Here is a 19849-nt window from a genome sequence, read left to right on the forward strand (position 1 = left end):
AAGGGGTTGTCCACCAACTTTCGAAAAAGTATGCATAAAAAAAGACATATCTACTTTTTAGGTACGTTTATCTAGTTCTGGGTACAACTTTTCGGCAAATGGGTACAATATTAAAATTTAGTATACATCACTAGTGCAAAAAAATATATTGTGACGTCAGCGGAAAGGTGGATGAATTCAAATCGATAAAGAGAGGATTAGCGGTCCGCGGAAGACGCCACCTTTGTTTTGCTGCATCATGGTTGCAGACCTCTTCTAGCCGTCCAACTTACCTGAACTGTGTGTCGAGCATCTCCTTTAGACATTAGTTTATGAGCTGCTTCCACGGCTTGTTTACCACCAATGCATCTCGGCTCCAGAATACGAACAATCATTTCACCCCTCCTCTCCACCGCCTAAGAACAAAGACAATGAATTTCATGAAAGTGTATTATAAAACGCAAATTTATTTATTTAAAGAATATACAGGATATGTTATTTTGACTGTGACAGTTCATTCCCACTGGAAATTTAACAGAAATTCAGTATCTTATCTCCGAGTAACGAAATTACACGCTTTAGGTTGGAACAACGTTAGGAAATAATAGGTAGGTTCAGAAGGCGCAGCAATTGAGCGCAACCGTTGCTAAAAAATCAGTGATAGGAATGCGTCTTCTGAACGGCTTGATACATTATCTGTCAAATTCAAAACACACAACATGTTGTCTCAAATGATCAGAAAAATTTTACGACCATCTAACACACAACTGTTCAGTTGATCAGAAGTATAAAACAACGCATTCAGAAGTGCAATCGCAACAGTTACTGAGCTGTTGCACCTTCTGCACGTGCCCAATGCAAACTTATTTCCAAAGTCAATGTTGTGTAACCTAAACAATGTGTTCATTGAAAAAGTCGAAACATCATCTTTTCTGACAAAGCGCATTTTCTTTTCGGCGTCCATTTTAACAAGGAACAAGTAAGTTCGAGCGGAGCCGAACATTAAATACCCGGCGCAAATATTAAATATATGTTTTTCACTTTTCCGTAAGCTACCGTTACATGGTAAGCCGGGGTGTATCAATTTTGAGTAAATTAGCGTCCTTAAATTTCGAAATATTGAAGTTTCAAGTTTTTCTAAAATTTACCGTTATATAAAAAGCCGTAATTTTAGTCCGATTTCACAAATTTTGAATGTTTTGCTTTTGTGTGGCAAGCACAATAACCATGCCAAGTTTGGTACAAATTGGTAGAACGGTTACCGAGATACATATATGTGATCATAAGTGGGCGGTGCCACGCCCATTTTCCAAAATTGTATCATAAACGTATTTCTTGGTGAAGAATTGTTGCAAGCGTCAATTTTGAATAAATTAGCTTTAATATTTACTGATTTATNAACTGTGCCAAGTTTGGAAGAAATTGGTGCAGCGGTTACCAAGATATACACATGTAACCATAAGTGGGCGTGGCTACGCCTATTTTTCAAAAATTTATAATATTCTTATTTTTCATCTAAGACTTATTGTAAATATCAATTTTGAGTGAATAATCTTCAGTATTTACTAAAATATCGCAGTTTTCGTATTTCTGAAAATTACCGTTATATGGGAGGTAGGCGTGGTTATTGTCCGATTTCGCCCATTTTCAATACCATCCGTCCTACGCCCAAAGGAAGTACACGTACCAAGTTTCGTTAAGATATCTTAATTTTTACTCGAGTTATCGTGTGCACAGACGGACGGACGGACGGACGGACAGACAGTCACCGCTTAATCGTTTTCTCTTTTCATCCTGATCATTCATTTATGTATACATTTGTCTATATCTATCTCGATTCGTTTTGCCTGTTACAAACAACCGTTATGTGAACAAAGTTATAATACCCTTGCGCTCGGGTATAAAAATTCCGCATCTGAGGATCAGAAAACCCGCACGTGATCGTCGAAAAGCGAATGCATGCTCAGAGGGTGATAGTTTGGTGCGGAGTTTGGAGCGGTGGCATCATTAACACACTTTTGTTTCAAAATATTATTTGGGTCAACGGTGAGCGCTACTTATTTAGTCCATAGGGCATGATAAACGATTTTTTGTGCCCGGGAATTGAAGACATGGACTTGGACGTTATTTGGTTTCAGCAGAATAAAGCGCCATGCCAAAATCAATCTTCGAGGCAGCCACATGAATAAAATCGTGCTTCATTAATAGTGGAAATATTTGCTCTAAGCCTATAATATACCGAAAAAATTTGTTTTACTTAATTGTGTTTTAATTATTTATTAAAAAGAAACCACGTATGGACTTCACTTTGTTGTATAAATTCTTGTGTGCATGAGTACAGAGCGCAATGAATTTTAACCAAAGGCCCACGTCTGCAGTTAACTTCGGATTTGCAACTGAAATTATTTTAAACTAAAAATCGGCAGTTCATTTTATTTCGCATGGTAAACATATCGGATATTGATAGTGTTAAGATTTAGTGTGAAGTAGCACTTGTTGGCAAGAATGATTCTGTATTGGATTCTAGGCCAGTGTTGCCAGGTTTTGTCCGAGTCTATTCCCTTTTTGTCCATGCAATTCTATATATTTTTCCCGTTTTTCATTTTAGTTTAGTTTTTAGTTTTTAGTTTAGTTTTTAAATATGGCAAATTTTCTCCGTGTTTTACTTTTTACACGATCAATAACCGTATTTTAACAACTCAGTCAATATCAATAACAATTTAATTTACATGTAAAACATATATTGCATCTACTTATGCGTTATCATCACTGATAAGTGATCAAATGCTGAAAATGCAATATTGGGCTCCACTGCAAACGCATATCTCTGCAGTTTTAGCTAGTTATCATGGATTTATTTATATTTGTGCACATGCTTTTGTGTTAGGAAGATGGCTTGCTGCACATATTGTGCAATATGCTCGAGTTTGATTGGAGTAACTAAACTTTAAATTCCATACAGCTTTCCCATGAATGTATCGCACACTATTTTAGCCTAATAGTATTATTATGTGATTTTCCGCGCTTACACGACCATTGTTCCCACTATTCCCTTTTTATTTAAAATTCCCGCAAAACGGGAAAAACTGCTCTTTTGTCAACGCATGATTCAATAATACAAGGTTCGATGAACTGACAGTTATCTCTCTCGCACCGCTCCCTTAGCAGTGACACCGTGTTGCTTCTTTGCAAATTTACTTGGAAAAAGTGTAGCTTTGCTGCGAAATAGAAGTATAAGCTTTTGGGCAATATGTTTATTTGTATATGCATATGAAGCACATTTACATAAATCTCTACCACATAAATTACGTAATTCGAGTAGATATATGAATACTTCGTTCAATATTTCGTTTAAAATGCCAGATTTCCTGCAAATAGATTAGAACTTAAAAAGGAATTTCACTACTAATTGCCTACTTTGCGTACTGTTCTACTACCGTTTTCGCAAAAAGGGATTGCATTCTTCTCCTTCCTCTGTCCTTCGTAAATGCAACATTTTGTAAGGGAATGTCAAACCGCGGCTGTCAATAATTATATAACCTTGTATTATTGAATCATGCTGCCAACGCTGTTCTAGGCTGCCTTTACATGGTACGACACAGAAAATACACCTGAAACAAAACACCCTGTAAATTGTGACAGAGTTTACGACCAGGGTTATCACTGATAAACTTTCTTTCCACCAAGAACTGGTTCCAAAACCTACCAAAATGGCTTCTTTCCTACCATTTATTTTAATCCAGAAAACGGCATTTGACAGCGCTAAACACATTTATTTTTTCTGGTTTTTATACTTAAAATAAGATTTCCAGGTAAAAAAAGTCAGAATAATAGCTATTGTATACATATTCTGTGTGCTTTAACCAGACCCACCTATGATGAATATGAGTTCCGTTTAACTTATACACCTAGGGGTGCCAACCGTACTATAAAATATAGTATTGCACTATTTTTTGGGTCTGCGTACTATATACTATTGGAAAAAATATAGTATGCAAAAATACTATATGATGACATTTATACTAAAATAACAATATTAAAAGAATAATACCTTAAAACAAAGGGTTCACAGATCAAAAATTGCAACGTTTTTAAAAATACTTAGGGCCAAATTCGCAGTGCGTAGTTAACTCAGAATCGGCAGTTTTCAGTACAAAAATCTGTAGTTAACTGTCGATTCTGAGTTAACTACGCACTGTGAATTTGACCCTTAGAAAGATTTACAAAATTTACTTAAAATAATTTCGCTTTTTATAAAGAAATTGTATAAGAAATAAAAAAATGTACACTTAAAAAGCATTTTTACTTTTTCATTCAAAAAAAATACTATATATATTTGAAGTGTACTATATTTTTTTGAAAAAGTAATATAAATTTCTTAGAAAATGTTGGCAACCCTATATAATAATAATAATAATAAAAATAATAATAATAATAATACTAATAATAATAATATTATTATTATATAACCACGGCCCCAGAAGTGGAGAACGCTATACGCGGGGAGTTAGGAGACAAGATGAATGGCCAACTTCGCATCTCTCTCCTCGCTGTAAACTCGCGAGAACAAAGAATGGCTGTGGTGGAAATCGACGAACTGCCAGGCCGGACTCTTATTGAAAAGGGGAAGCTGCGAGTAGGTTGGATTATCTGCCGCGTCCGAGAGCGCGCGGATGTCCAAAGGTGTTTCCGCTGTCTGGGGTATGGCCACAAAAAGGCGGCATGCAAAGGCCCAGACAGAAGCAGTTCATGCTGGAAATGTGGTCAGCAGGGCCACATAGCCTCTGCGTGTAAAGAAAGCCCAAGCTGCTACCTGTGCTCGGCAGGAGATGGACAGAAAAATTCCCATCACCTGCCCGGGTCGGGAGCGTGCAAGGCCTTCAGGGATGCACTTGCTGAGGCTAAGACAAAGCTTGGGAGAATATGATTAAATTTATACAAGGCAATATGAACAGGAGTAGGGTAGCTGATGACCTGCTGGACCAATTGGTTCTTGAACAAAGAGCAGACGCTGTCATCATCAGTGAACCCTATAGAACAAAAGAAACCTGGCATGTTGACCAATCAGGCTCGGCCGCGATATGGATTGCTAACCCCAACCATCGCGCAGAGAGCAGCGGGGTAGGACGCTGCTACGTCTGGGTTAAAATGGCGCAAATCACTGTGGTGAGCTGCTACCTGTCTCCAAACGACACAGTCCCTGTCTTCAGGGGAAAGCTCGAAGACCTTGAAGACGAATTGCGCGATATAACCGGCCACATAATTGTTGCTGGAGATTTCAACGCAAGAGGCGTGGAATGGGGTATGCCCCAAACAAACACCAGGGGAAGACTGGTCCTTGAAATGGCAGCCCGCATTGGCCTGACCATCCTCAACACCGGAACGACCCCTACATATCGAAGGCCGGGTTTTGGATACTCTATCCCCGACATAACCCTGGTCTCAGAAAGCCTTCTCCGAAGGGCTGACGGATGGAGAGTGATGGAAGACCTGAGTGGTAGCGACCACAACTACATCACCTTCCAAGTCACTGACATCACGCGAGGGCAAACACGTAGTATCCCTCGCAGGAAACCAGGATGGAACCCGTCTAGGGTCGATGTTCGCAAGTTCGATACGTCACTCCTAGCAGATTCCCAAGGCATTTCACCCACAACGGGAGAGATCCACAACAGGGAGTCTTGTACTAAGCTGGTCGAAGAAACTATGCGCTGCATTCACCGGGCATGCAAAGCCTCAATGCCACAGAGGAGAGCATGGTCAGGTAAAAAGCAGGTATACTGGTGGAATGACCGAATTGCTGAGCTGCGAAGGGCCTGCCATAGAATGCGGAGACTCGCAACGCGCGCTCGTGGTAGACCCGAGGCGCTGACCAGAGCAGCAGCCTACAAAAGCGCAAAGAAAGCACTTGGGGCCGAGATACAGAAGAGCAAACGGAACTGCTGGAAAGCGCTATGCGACGAAGTGGATCGCGATCCCTGGGGCCAGGGATACAAAATAGTGATGAAAAAGTTCCATACATCATCACAGGCGATGGATGAGGCCCGAGTTAAGAATATAGTGGATGCGCTATTTCCCACACACCCACTAAGAGCCGACACAGTGTTCGTCGAGGAGCAAGCCGAGGCACCACTGTTTTCGACAGACGAGCTGAAGCTAGCCCTGCGAAGCATGAAAGCCGGCAAGGCTCCAGGCCCAGATGGCATACCAGCGGAGGCAATCAGGTTAGCAGCGGAAACGAGCCCTGATCTTCTGCTTAACATGTACAACAGCTGCCTTAGGGCCCGGGTTTTCCCAAGCCAATGGAAGAAGGCGAGACTGGTGCTTATACCCAAGGGCAAAGGGGACCCAAACTCTCCTTCATCCTTCCGGCCACTCTGCATGCTAGACACAGCAGGCAAAATGATGGAGAGTCTGCTCAAAATACGCTTGACGTCAGCCATAGAAAGCGAGGGAGGCCTTTCACCCCGACAACATGGCTTCAGGAAGGGACACTCAACTATAGGAGCAATTGGCGAAGTAGTCGAGGCGGTACATAAGGCCGAAGAAGCCTGCCACCAGGCGCGGCCAATAGTGCTGCTAGTCACACTGGACGTCAAGAACGCCTTCAACTCGGCAAGATGGGACGATATGCTGGAGGCCTTGGAACGGTCATTCAAGGTTCCAACATACTTGCTAGATATGATCCGGGACTACCTCAGAGACCGTTGGCTTTTGTACGACACAACACAAGGCCAGAGAAAGAGACGTATAACCGGCGGAGCGGCACAGGGGTCTGTACTTGGCCCGGACCTCTGGAACGCCACGTATGACAGTCTGTTGCGCACGGAAATGCCGGAGAGCGCCTTCCTTGTCGCCTTCGCGGACGACGTGGCAGCCGTCATAACAGCAAGAAATGTCCAGCTAGCACAGCTCAAGCTAAACCAGGTCATGCGCAACGTCAGTGGATGGATGAGCGATCACGGTCTGCAATTGGCTACAGCCAAAACGGAGATCGTGCTCCTCACCAGGAAACGGATCCCAACAATTATAAATATAATGGTCGGACCTCAACCCGTGACGACTTCTAGGTCTACAAAATACCTAGGGGTGAAGCTTGACAGCAAACTCACATTCTGGGAACACATCCATGGAGTATGTGAAAAAGCTGCGCAGAGCACGGCGGCTCTAAGCCGGCTGATGGCAAACGTGGGCGGCCCGAAGCCATGCCGCAGGAAGCTTCTGATGACAGCGGTCCAATCGGTGCTCCTGTACGGGGCAGAAATATGGGCTGACGCATTGAAAGTCAAAAAATACCGGATTCAAATGTCTTCGGTACAGCGCAGAGGGGCACTACGCATTGCTTCTGCATACCGTACAGTGTCCGCGGACGCGGTTCTAGTTATTTCTGGCGTCATGCCAATTGAGCTACTTGCTTACGAGCGAAAAGAGATTTACAATCTCAGTGCCGAGATAGGTCGAGCAGCTGCCGCGGCAAGGGCGCGCGAGCAACTGATCCAGCAGTGGCAACAAAACTGGAACGCGAGCACAAAAGGTCGATGGACGCACTCCCAGATAGCCGACCTTCAAACATGGCTGCACAGGCCACATGGGGAAGTCGATTTCTACCANCGGCAAGGGCGCGCGAGCAACTGATCCAGCAGTGGCAACAAAACTGGAACGCGAGCACAAAAGGTCGATGGACACACTCCCTGATAGCCGACCTTCAAACATGGCTGAACAGACCACATGGGGAAGTCGATTTCTACCTGACGCAATTCCTCACCGGTCATGGTTACTTCCGAGAATATCTTCATAGAATGGGAAGGGTGGACTCACCGTTCTGTCACTACTGTGGAAACGTCGAAGATAACGTGTACCACACATTCTTCACCTGCGAACACTTCTTGATTTCGCGCAGGATGTTGGAAGAAAGACACGGAGACATAACTCCGAACAACATAGTGTAGGGTAATGATCTCCAGCGCAGAAAAGTGGGAAGCAGTTGCGAGATACGTGAAATTCGTACTCCGCTGCAAACGAGAGGACGGTTGTCTACTGAGGACACCCGAATGAAACGCCCCTACAAAAGAGCAGCCCCAAGGCTCTAACAGCGCGCTCCTGCATCTGAAGACATGCAGAATTGCGGTGCCAGATGCGGGATTCTTGCGCGGGCGGTGGGAGTTTGGGTTTTAGTGGGTAGCCCAACACGCTTCGGTGGGAGTCCCACACTCGGGGAAGGTAGTATAGAGACTAGCGCCCCCGGCCAGTGCATAAAGCATTTCCCTCTCCTACGAAATAAAATAAAATAAAAATAATAATAATAATAATAATAATAATAATAACAATAATAATAATAATAATAATAATAATAATAATAATAATAGATTGGCGCTTACACATATGTTTGTGTTTGGCCGAGCTTCTCCTCCGACTTGTGGCGTGCGCCTTGATGTTGTCACACAAAGCGGAGGGGCCTACAGATTTACGCCGACTCCGAACGGCGATTGTATTTTTACGAGAAGCTGTTTTTCATGGCAGAAATACACTCGGAGGCTTGCCATTGCCTGCCAAACGACGAACGCTGTTAAGAAAAACCCTTTTTTTATATTTTTTACTATGTTGCTTTGGCCAGGGCTTGAACCCAGGTGCTGATGAGCGAAAGCGCGCACTGCTTACCACTACACCACAGCGGCAACCCTATATACACCCCCAAAATTTCAATTAATTTTGATAAAACCCTCGGAGTTAATGACTTGAAAAATCGTAGCAGAAAATATAATTCCGTCGCCGATTTCTTATACATCGCTCATTTGCATACATATTTTATGAAGTATATATGAGCCATTCCCTTTGTAAAAAAAAAAAATCATATATCTGATTCGCCTCAAATTTTTTGGTGGGTTCTGTAAGTGAAATAAGCTAACACGTGTTCAAGGAATTTTTTCTTCGGAGATATGTATGATCTGTTTTTTTGTGATTCTGACTAAACATATACTTCTTCAAATCGTTATATCTCGGGTTCTCCTGATCGTAGAGACTTCATCTTAACGCCATTTTAAAGCTAAGAAACGGGGTTAACATTTATATGTATGTATAAGATTGTCCTAAAGCTAACTTAGCTATTAACAGTTGAACTTTTTGAAGTTGAGGTGCATAGTGAAGACCAATAGATTAGGGTATTAAAATTATACCATCGTAATCCTTGTTTAATTCTCTATAAAAAACGTGGCTCAAGAAAATTGGAGTCTTTCAAGAACTATTTTTAAAATATTTTTCTTTATGGCGAGATGGTTTATTTTGCGAGAATCAATAGTTATTTAAGTTTTTTTTCGAAAACTTATGTTAAGATATATTTGGTAATTTGTTACACATCGAGTTTTTGCAAAGAGTAAAATTTTATTGTAGATTCCGATAGAACACCCATCCAGATATAATATTTGTATGGCAAGATTTTTCTAAAAGGCGACAAACCCCTAGAAATGAGCGTGGAAATTGTAGGACTAAAATTAGCAAAACGCAGATTTTATTGCGGATTTCGGGAACAATACTTGTTCCACAATTTTCAATCCATATAGATATTCTGGCGAAATCCACGATTAAGTCTAAATGTTTTGAGCTTTGGTTTTAATATAGCCACGCCAATTTCTAGAATATTCTTTGATTGAAAAAGTTGTGGAACAAATGTAGGTAACGAAGCGATATTCTGCCGAAATCCCCAATAAAATCTGCGTTTTGCGAACTTTAGTTCTACAATTTCCACGACCATTTTTAGGGATTTGTGGCCTTAAATAAAAATCTCGCCGTACAAATATAATACCTGGATAGGTATTCTATCGGAATCTGCAATAAAATTTTAATTCTTGCATAAACCCGATGTTTAACCCCTTACCAAATATATCTCAACATGAGTTTTGGAAAACATGTACAGAACCCATAAAAAAATTTGAAGCCAATCGAAAGTGTAACGCCAAATTTGGTGTCCGTTATGAAAAAGAATGTCTCATATATGTATATAAGTAAGGTAAAAAAAAAAAACCTCAAGGTTAGGATTGACAAATATCCGAGTCTAAGAGCCTCCAGGCTTGGGGTAAGATCTGCGAGCTGCGGGTTATCCAATAATTTCTTCGAGTTGCGGTTAAAAACTTTGAGATTATCCGATTAACTGGACTAACAATAAGTTATTTTTTTATAATTTTACTGTAATATAAAAATTAAATTTTCTGTAAACACTCTTCTTCTAGTGCCGTTTAAAATATTTTAACATCCTTGTCATTATTGAAACTATTAGTTTTGATTTCTGTTTTATGAGCAAAGAAACCTACCAAAATTTTAAACATCCTACGATCCTAAAAACTAATACTTTCAAAGATAATTGCAATTTTAGTAAAAAAAAATGTAATAGTTAATGTATTTATTAAGTTTTAATTTTTGAGCACATTGAAATTTGATGGACCTGGGCGAGCCTAAGATATTGACCAAAACTTTTCATCTTTCACACAGATTGTTTTTAGAGCATAATTAACCATATTGTTGCTATTACCAATCAAAATTCTAAAAAAACGGATTTTCGGCCCACGTTACAGCTTATAGTTCCTTCCTTAGAAAACAAAGATATTTTCGTACTTCAAGCACTTATCTATAAGTAGCTTGACTATTTTAAATAAATCATTAGCCGCACTGCGCAAAGATATTAAAATCCAATCCTTACTATGTGATATTACTCTGTACGACAGTTTCTCATTTTTCCCGGGCTGGCGATTTTAAGCGTTCTTTTTCAATTTGAAGTTGGTGGTTGCAGAACAGCTTTTAAAACAAGTAAAATTCATTTAAATGCAAAAGGCCTTACTAGGAGTTTCGGGATCCGAGGAATCTTAATTCGTATTTTTTACCAAAAAGCTGACACTGCATGTATGTCGGACGAAGGAGGTTCAAAAAGGTTGCAGTTTGAAAATACTCTGTAAGTGTTACCATTTATTTGAAAAGACAAATTTAAATTAATTATTCGCAAGGCTATGCAACAAGAGTTTACGGGATGTACATAGCTCAGTGGTGAACGCTTCTGACTTTGAACATCGAATTCGCAGGTTCGATCCCTGCTGAAGTCTAGAAAAAAGAAGTTTGATGAGGAGATGTGGTGATCTCCGAAATAGTGCTATAACTTCTACCGCTTAGACTTTGTTGCTTTTTCAATTTTTCCTAATAAACAATCGTGGTACAAAGCTCAATAAAAATATTAAAAATAAAAAATGTTAACAAGCCACAATAACATTGACAAATGCTATGTGAATAATTAAAATATGGGTGTCAAATAAAATATTGTTAATAAACCTTTAGTTTGAACATTTAGAATATTATTTAGGTATTCTACAAAGCTTGCGACTTATTTAAAAATTAATTTAAAACAATTATAACCAGAGAACGGATTTTTAGGACCTAAAAACCTATAAAAAAGGCAAAATAAAATAACGAATAGGCTGGAAAAGGCAAAATTAAATAGCGAAAAAGGCAGGGAAAGGCACTAGGTATTGCAAAAAAGGCAAAAAAAGGCAAAACTAAATAGCGAAAAAGGCAGGAAAAGGCAGGCACTAGGTACTGTAAAAAAAGCAAAATAAGCACTAAAAAAAGACAGAAAATACGAAGAACAATCAAAAAATACATTTATTTTAGAAATGTTTATATTACAAGTAAAAAGCGAAAAACTATGAACTAGTTTCATTATGGCTGCGTTTCTTTATACATTCCGGATAATCCCATTTCACAGCCGGAATAAACAGAATGCGTTTGAAATATACGTTAACATATCATCAGGAACGTTCTAAAGAATAAGTAAACAAAAAAGTTTATTCCAAACGTTCAGAAAGAATAAAGAAATACAGCCCATATGAAAAATTTGTACTTTGAATCTTTGACTATTTTATCCTTTCGAGTTTCTAACTCATAAAACTTTAATCTGTATAGTTGTAGTAACATTGAACCACAAGATGCATTTTGAAGTTTTCTGGCAGCATTTTCATTCGATTTTCGCGAAGAAAAGCCTTGAATGTACTAAATGTGCGCTCGACGTAAGTTGATACAAGTGGAGCCCAATTTAAATATTGAACGTTTGAAACGTTGATATTATAAGGAATAAGGGCGTTTCCCTCACCCTTTTCAATTTTATCCACACCCCTTATTGTCTCCAAGCCTACGTTAGCTGAGAAAACGGCTTTGAATTTTTCCAACACCAATTTGGCAAGAGGTCCCTGCGCTTCTATAAGCCTCATGGGCATGTGTATATTTTTTAGCCTTAAAAAAGAAATTGTAAATGCTATAATCACTTTTTTAAAGGTAGAAAAGGCAAAAAAAGGCAAATATCTTAAAAAAGGCAAAAAAAAGGCAACATCAAATGTGTATATATGGAATCAGGGAAAGCTAAATCGTGGAAATTCTTAATCGAATATACTCTATCTCTTTAGCAGAAATAAAATTATAGTTTAAAAAACTATAACCTCACTATTATAATTTCCATTCATACTGTCATCAGGTATGTAACTTGAGAATAGAAATCGCTGCATCTTTTAGGCGCATCAATATTACATGGTTACATCCCGAGCTAATAAAAGGGAGGTAAAAAAGGCAATTTCCATAAAATCCGTTCTCTGATTATAACAATCAACCGAAATGGTTTTAAAAAGAATTTATTTCTAAACCGCATGCCAAAAATGAACCGTAAGTCCCAGTTACTTCAAAATTGCATTTTATTATACTGTAAGAGAACACCTGCACTAAACATTATGTTAAGTTATTGTAAACTGTGCATAAGAGTTATGGGTCTATCCCTTAAGGCACGACAGCCCAGGACACCATCTTGTAAATAGTTAGAGGAATAAAGAAGCATTAGATATTTGATAGCGAGAAGGACGGACGTGTGTTGAATGGGTACAAAACTGCATGCTCCAAGTATATATTTATACCCGAGCGCACTTTTGCACAAGGATATATTAACTTTGTTCTCATAACGTTTGTTTGTACCAGCCAAAACGAATCGAGATAGATATGGACAAATGTATGCGTAAATGATCAGAATGAAAAGAGAAGTCGATTAAGTCATGTCTGTCTGTCCGTCCGTCTGTCAGTGTACACGATAACTCGAGCAAAAATTGAGATATCTTAACGAAATTTTGTATGTAGGTTGCCCTTTATCCAAGGTAGGTTAGTTTTGGTATGGGCGAAATCGGACTGTAACCACGCCCACTTCCCATATAACGGTATTTTCGAAAAATGCAAAAACTACGATATTTCAGTAAATATTAAATGCAAATTGTTGAAAATTAGTACGTGAAGTAGAATTGTGGTAAAAAATAATATTATTGTAACGTAGCTCCCCTACGCTACACTAACAGACACATGTACATACCCTACAAAAACAAGAGAGTAATCCGGGATGACTCCGGGAGCCATCGCAAAGGAACATGCGACTAATCCCACTCTTGATCTCTTTATATGGAATGAACTGTTCGCTTTTGTTCGAGCATGTCCTATGAAGAGACTAATTATTCATCTTTATACCCGAACGGGTATAAAATGCGACTAGTCACTTTTAAAAAATAAAAATAAAAATTTGCGCCAGCTGCGATTCGAACCGGGGTTCGCAGTTTTGTTAAGCGAATACTCTCTCTATGTGCCATCGCCGCACATGAAATTTCATTTACTAAGTGCGTACAAATCATTAAATCGTTAATAGTACCCGTTAGAGATGAGTTGGGGACTAATTGATCTCCAATTATACCCGTAAGGGATGAGTCGAGACTAATTGATCCCCAATAGTACCCGGATGAGACTAGTTGCGACTAAATATGGAGAGTATTCGCCTAACAAAACTGAGCACCCCGGTTCGAATCTCAGCTGCCGCAAATTTTTATTGTTATTTTTTAAAAGTGACTAGTCGCTTTTTATACCCGTTCGGGTATAAAGGTGAACAATTAGTCTCTTCATAGGACAAGCTCGCATGCTCCTTTGTGATTGCTCCCGGAGTCATCCCGGATTAGTCCCATTTTTTGCAGGGTATCTACTTACATACATACATACGTACAACCATAAATACATACATATAACCATGCATGCATACTAGGGATGCCAAAATATCAGTAAAATTGGTATCCCGGGATTTCGGGATATTTTTTAGGTGATCCCGGGATCCCGGGATTTATCCTGGGATTCAAATTGAGTCATAAATTTTATGAATATGAAAGCATTTAAACATACCATGAAATAAAACTATTTAAAATTTACGATAAACTGATTGTAAAACTCATATATCGCTAGCTTAGAGTGAAAAGTTGCTAACTTCACTTTTAATAAAAAATCATATTTTGATATAGGAGGCTAGATAAATTAATATTTCAACGTTTCGAAAAGGGTAAAGGTCCTTGTTTTATCGTTTATATTCAATGAAAGGAAAATTTGCTAAGGCCAAAAAAGCTCCGAAAATTCGATAAGGCCAAAAAAGTTCGAAATCTTTTAATAAAGATCGAATCCCTCTGATTCGTATGGAGTTTTGCTTTGCTTTAAACAGGCAAAATGTTGTATTCAAAGTTTTGCGAAATACTTAAAGAAAATGGCTATACGAAGTTTTTTCCTCTCCTGTAGAATTTTTAAATTGAGACTTAGCAACTTTGCACTCTACGCTAGCGATATTTATTTATTCAATCAGACAAATTTTAAAGTAAAACATTTTTTTAATTGTATTTAAAAAAACATGTGAATGAGGAACGTATACATCATAAATAATAATTTAAATACCAGGTACTTTGGAAAGTAACGATTAATAAAAAAACATAAAACAAAAATATACAAAAACAATTTCTCTAAACATGTTTATTCTACTCTATAAGGAAATGGCGAATGGAGAATTTTTTGCCATTTATTTTCGCAATTCACTTGAAATTTTGAGGGTGTACGAGTCAAACGGATCTCTGAATCGGATTCAGTGGGTCGAAATACATGTTGGTGGTGGTCTGCTTAAAAACACACACCCCTTTTTTCCGGTGTTGTTATTATTGCACTTAATATGTTTTCATAAGAGCAGCAAAGCATTCAAAGCGGAGTATTCTAAGCTTGACCTGCAGTTTTTACATACAAAACCGACTGATGAAAAACATATTTCGGCATCAACACTTTTAGGCGGAACTGCCAAAAGTTAGAAATAATCCATTTGAAGATAATGACCCCTATCTGCTCCATTACAAAATATTTGAACTCTCCTGCCCACTGCGTGGCGAGCAGGCAGTGTGCCGAGGCGGGTAAACACGCCCCACAATGCCAAGCAGCCACGATTTAATACATTAGAGGGGGTGATGGGCTGTCTTGCCGCCCTGGGGCCATACTAACCAGCTCCCGTAGCTTTTGCAGGTGACCGTTCGGGCCGCCAACAGTATCTGCCGCCCCTGGGCCAAAGTCACGACCAAAAACCGCTACCAGCTAGGACCGCTAACCGTGCCATCAGCATATAGGGCCGCTGTTACCGCCATTACTTACCAGGGCCGAGTACCATCTTCGCGTTCAGCGGGCCGCCGAAATCACTACCGCTCCAAGCCGAAGCCGATGCCAAGCGCCACCACCTTCCAGGACCGCTGGCCTTACCATCGTCATCCAGGGCCGCTGCCACCGCCACCACCTATTAGGGCCGAACTATCAATTTCGTCATCATCGGGGCCGCCGACGCCATTTTCCGCCCTAGGCCAAACCGCTACCGAGGACCGCTACTTGCTGGCTGTAAGGGCCGCTACCATCACCGCTGTCACCGCCGTTACTAATCAGGGCCGAATTTATTATCTTCGTCCAACAGCCGGGCCACTAACGCTCTCACCGCCCTGGGCCACCGTTACTTCCTGCCACCAGCATCAGACGCCGCAGGTACGGCCAGTCACTATCACCATTCAGGGCCGCCATCCCCGTCGTAACGGAAAGCGGCCCGTTGTCATTACTAGGGCCGCCAATACTGCTCTCACTACGGGGAATCGCCACCGCCCTCGCCACTGTTTGGGCTACCGTCAACATCACCGCAGGACCGTCACTACTACAAGGGACTACTACTGCCGTCACGATCAGCATCGCCGCTCTCATTGGCTGCAGTACCCCTGCTGTGGGCGTTTACCATCACCTCGCTCGCTACCGCTCTCACTGTCGTCATCATTAATCACCGAACCGTCTCCTCTCTCACTGTCATCATCATTAACAGAGGTGGGCACTGCCACAAACAAGCGATCGCTTAAATTGAGAATGTGTTAGTGTGCCTAATTCACAAAAATGATAGAATACAAGATTGCGCCGATCAGAGAGGATTTTTGAGAATAACTTTTGTATGACGTCACACTGGAGCAATTGCGAGAGAGAAATGCCAAAACGTGAGCAAGAATGGAAGAAGACGAAAAAATATTGCAAGGAAAACGTAAACAAGTTGCACAAGTGTGACGTCATGCAAATAACGATTCTGTCAAATTCGTTAAGAGAGGAATAGCGGTCCGAGATTGGCGCAGCCTTTGTATTCTCTCAATCGTGCCTAATTCATTTTGCATGCTGCCGCGTTCTCATCGTTAAGCTCTTGCTTGTATACGTACGCGTGATGGTTATGCTCTTTGAGCGTGCGCTCGTTCACTGCCCATGCCTGATCATTAATCATCAGACCGTCACCGCTCTCACCGTCACCGCCACTAGCCACTAGTTAGTCTCCGCCCTCTCTCCCTCTCCGTATCTCCCTCTCTCTTCTTGGACGTCAAGGTGCCAGCATTGTGGCCGAACAGCCGCCTGTGTGTGGTTGTGTTCGCTACATTAAGCTACTGTGTTTATTTTATTCAGTGGGGGTTAGTGGGACCTCCGCCCAACCCTGGAGCGGCTGAACTATCTCAGCCTTCGATAATACCCACCTCATATTATTATGAAATTTTCGGAAAATATGCGTAACCCCACGCACTTATGATGAAATGTTGTATCTCAGTAGCCGCTTCACCAATCCTTACCAAACTCGGTACAAGCCTTGGGTAGGGTCTACCTAAGAAAGCTGTTGAAAATCGTTGTAATCGGGCAATAACTACGCCCTCCTGCCATATAACGGTAACTTACAGAAACACAAAAACTGCGATAAATCAGTAAATATTGGAGCTAATTCACTTAAAATCAATGATTGCAATAACCACTTAGCAGACTATAATATTATAAATTTTTGGATAATGGGCGTGGCCACTAATGACCACAGATGTGTATCTCGGTAACCGATTTATCAATTTCTACCAAACTCGGTGCACTTAATAACCTTGGTACGGAAAAGGAATTTGTTGAAAATTATTCAAATCGGACTAAAATTAAACGACGATATTTGATATCTGCGCCGGTTATATAAAGTTCGGTTTCGCCCGAACTTATACTTCTTTACTTGTTCTAATCTGTTTTAAATATTTGGCAAAGATTGAACTTAGATTTATACACTTTTTCTCATGATACAAAAAAGAAGGTAGTTTCATTGTCACTTTTCGGGCGCCATATTAACTACCTGACAATTAAGCAGATTGTGACATTTCGTGCTCCCATACCTAATCCTCAATAATAATTTATTTAATGTAAAAAAAAAATATTTAGAAAATTAAAAGGAAATTTGTCTTCGATCTGAGCAATGACGAAAATTGAAATTCATACATCGCCTTATTTGAAAAAGCAACCAACTGACTTTTTCTTTGAAATAAAAGACCGGTAAATATGTTGTCCACCGCAAAAATTAGCTATTTTTAATTAGTTTCTCCTAAAGCCAGTCACCGAAAAGGATTTGGATGTGCTTTGCAAAGGTAAGGCATTAATTTCGCTGCTTCATGCTATGATAGATATTTTAGTTATGGACGATAGGAGTTACTGCCGGTTGAACTGGCACCCAGAATTTGGAAGTAAGTAGTTAGAGGGCTGCCCAATGCCTTAAGTGCAGTTAAGCTGTCACTGCAAACACCTCAGCCTGGAAGACCGAAGCATACTTCACCAGAGAAAAGTCCAAGAGAGAGTCAGTTTTGGAGCCATCATTGAAGATTCGATTATGTGTGATTCCGGGCTCAGTGCTGGTATTAAACCAGCATTCAGCCGCAGGGAACTAAACATTATAGAATCTCTTCAACAATGGTAAAGGTGGCGTACTATCCTGTGGCATGGAAAAGACACAAGTGCTCAGATACGCCTTGCCCCACTCAGTGTTATACCAGCATCCGTTTCTTTTTAGTCTGCAGGTGGCCTTTAAAGCTTCCCCTCGTATGAAGACACAAAGTGACAGGACAGCACATGGCAGTAGTTCTTTGAAGTTTAGCAAGAAGACTCCCCACGCTCTTGATTGAGAATCTGCTCCACTATACCACTGACGCATAGATAATTATGGGTCTGATCATAGAGGTATAAATCCTGAGGATTCCCTATGGTGACATACCCCACGTTTTACCAAAGACCTGCTTACATTGCCAAAATGCTGCCAATTCGTTAGAGGTTTTTTGTTCCACGTTAGATTTACACGACAGTTTTGTATCCTGAATTACTTCTGAATACTTCACTTCGGGAGAATTCTGAATTGTGACTCGTTTAATTGTGAGGCAATGAGCCCATACAAGCTTCTCCGAAGCCTGTTTCGGACTATGCTTTAATGACGAAATATCTATCAATACGTCTTCTTCAGACTATTAAAAAAAGAGTTTTGTTATGTAAATTTATTTATTTTATTTAAAATAAAATGAAAAAAACTTCTTAATAAATAAATGTTTCAAACCTGGATTTTATTTTATTACTTCACTTCTGCACATCGATATTATTCATAGGATCTTTGAAACGCTTGAGAACACCGTTCGAATTTGATTATCGAACACATGAACTTGCTATTTTTTGTATGTAAATTTCATTTTTTTTTAAATCCCAAATATTTAAAAGAAAATCTCCCCTCTCAAAAAAATTCGATGTGGCAAAGCTATGCTTAATGATTGCATCTGGAGAAATGTCAAAAATCTGCTTTATAATCAAAAAATAGTAGTTTTAGTAGTAGTTTTTCTTAAAGAATAATTTAAAATTTATAAAAAATAATTAAGTTTAAAAAATTATAAAACAAATAGCCACAACTTGTCCATATGTGAGTGTCGAATAGTTCTGATAAGCACTATATGTGTATACATATGTATGTATATTAGTTGTAATAGACGCAATCACAAAGTTTGTTAAAAAATAATTTCATAGCCTTTAGCAGAGCAAATTTCATAGAGTCAGACCAAGGAACCTGCTTTACGTCAAAAGAAAGAATTCTAGAACCGAGCTTCCTAAAGTAAGTTCCGCGGAACCCATGGATTAAAATTCGCTATGAATAAGCAACGCAGTCGGCAGTCGGTTTGAGTGGCACATGCAAAGAAGAGTTCTATAAACAGCATGACCGAAACGCAATTCTCTCGTAGGTGGTAATGATTACCGTTCTGAGTGTTAAGCGTTGCGATTGACAGCTTGTTTTTTCAAACTTGTATGTGTTGTTGTCCGCGTTGCCGAAGGGTTAGCTACCGCAAAAATATAGAAAACAGGTTTTTTCTTAACAATGACAATGGCAATGACAAACCTCTAAGTACATTTCTACCCATGGTGGAATAATAACAAGGTGTTGTCAGTAGCGACGTGTTTGTTGTGATTTTGACAAGATCGGCATGCTTATTTTCAGTGCTGTCGATCTTAATTTTTATACCCGAGCGCACTTGTGCACAAGGGTATATTAATTTTGTTCACATAACGGTTGTTTGTAACAGCCAAAACGAATCGAGATAGATATAGACAAATGTATACATAAATGATCAGGATGAAAAAAGAAATCGATTAAGCCATGTCTGTCTGTCCGTCCGTCTGTCCGTCTGTCCGT

The 19849-nt window shown here is 39.9% G+C and overlaps 1 protein-coding gene across 13 annotated transcripts in view; it reads right to left on the minus strand.

Annotated features, from left to right (window-relative positions):
• The window catches only part of RhoGAP100F (Rho GTPase activating protein at 100F), a 273890-nt gene that overhangs the window by 35450 nt on the left and 218591 nt on the right, over nt 1-19849 (minus strand). For all 13 annotated transcript variants that reach the window (XM_017610018.1, XM_017610017.1, XM_017610023.1 and 10 more), the window contains exon 4: nt 273-395. In XM_017610018.1, coding sequence (XP_017465507.1) covers nt 273-395 — 123 coding nt within the window. The remainder of the gene's footprint in view (nt 1-272; nt 396-19849) is intronic.

The sequence above is a fragment of the Rhagoletis zephyria genome, unplaced genomic scaffold (genome assembly GCF_001687245.7).
Source record: "Rhagoletis zephyria isolate East Lansing unplaced genomic scaffold, Rhagoletis_zephyria_1.1 Rzeph_scaffold_00273, whole genome shotgun sequence".
Taxonomy (NCBI): Eukaryota; Metazoa; Arthropoda; class Insecta; order Diptera; family Tephritidae; genus Rhagoletis; species Rhagoletis zephyria.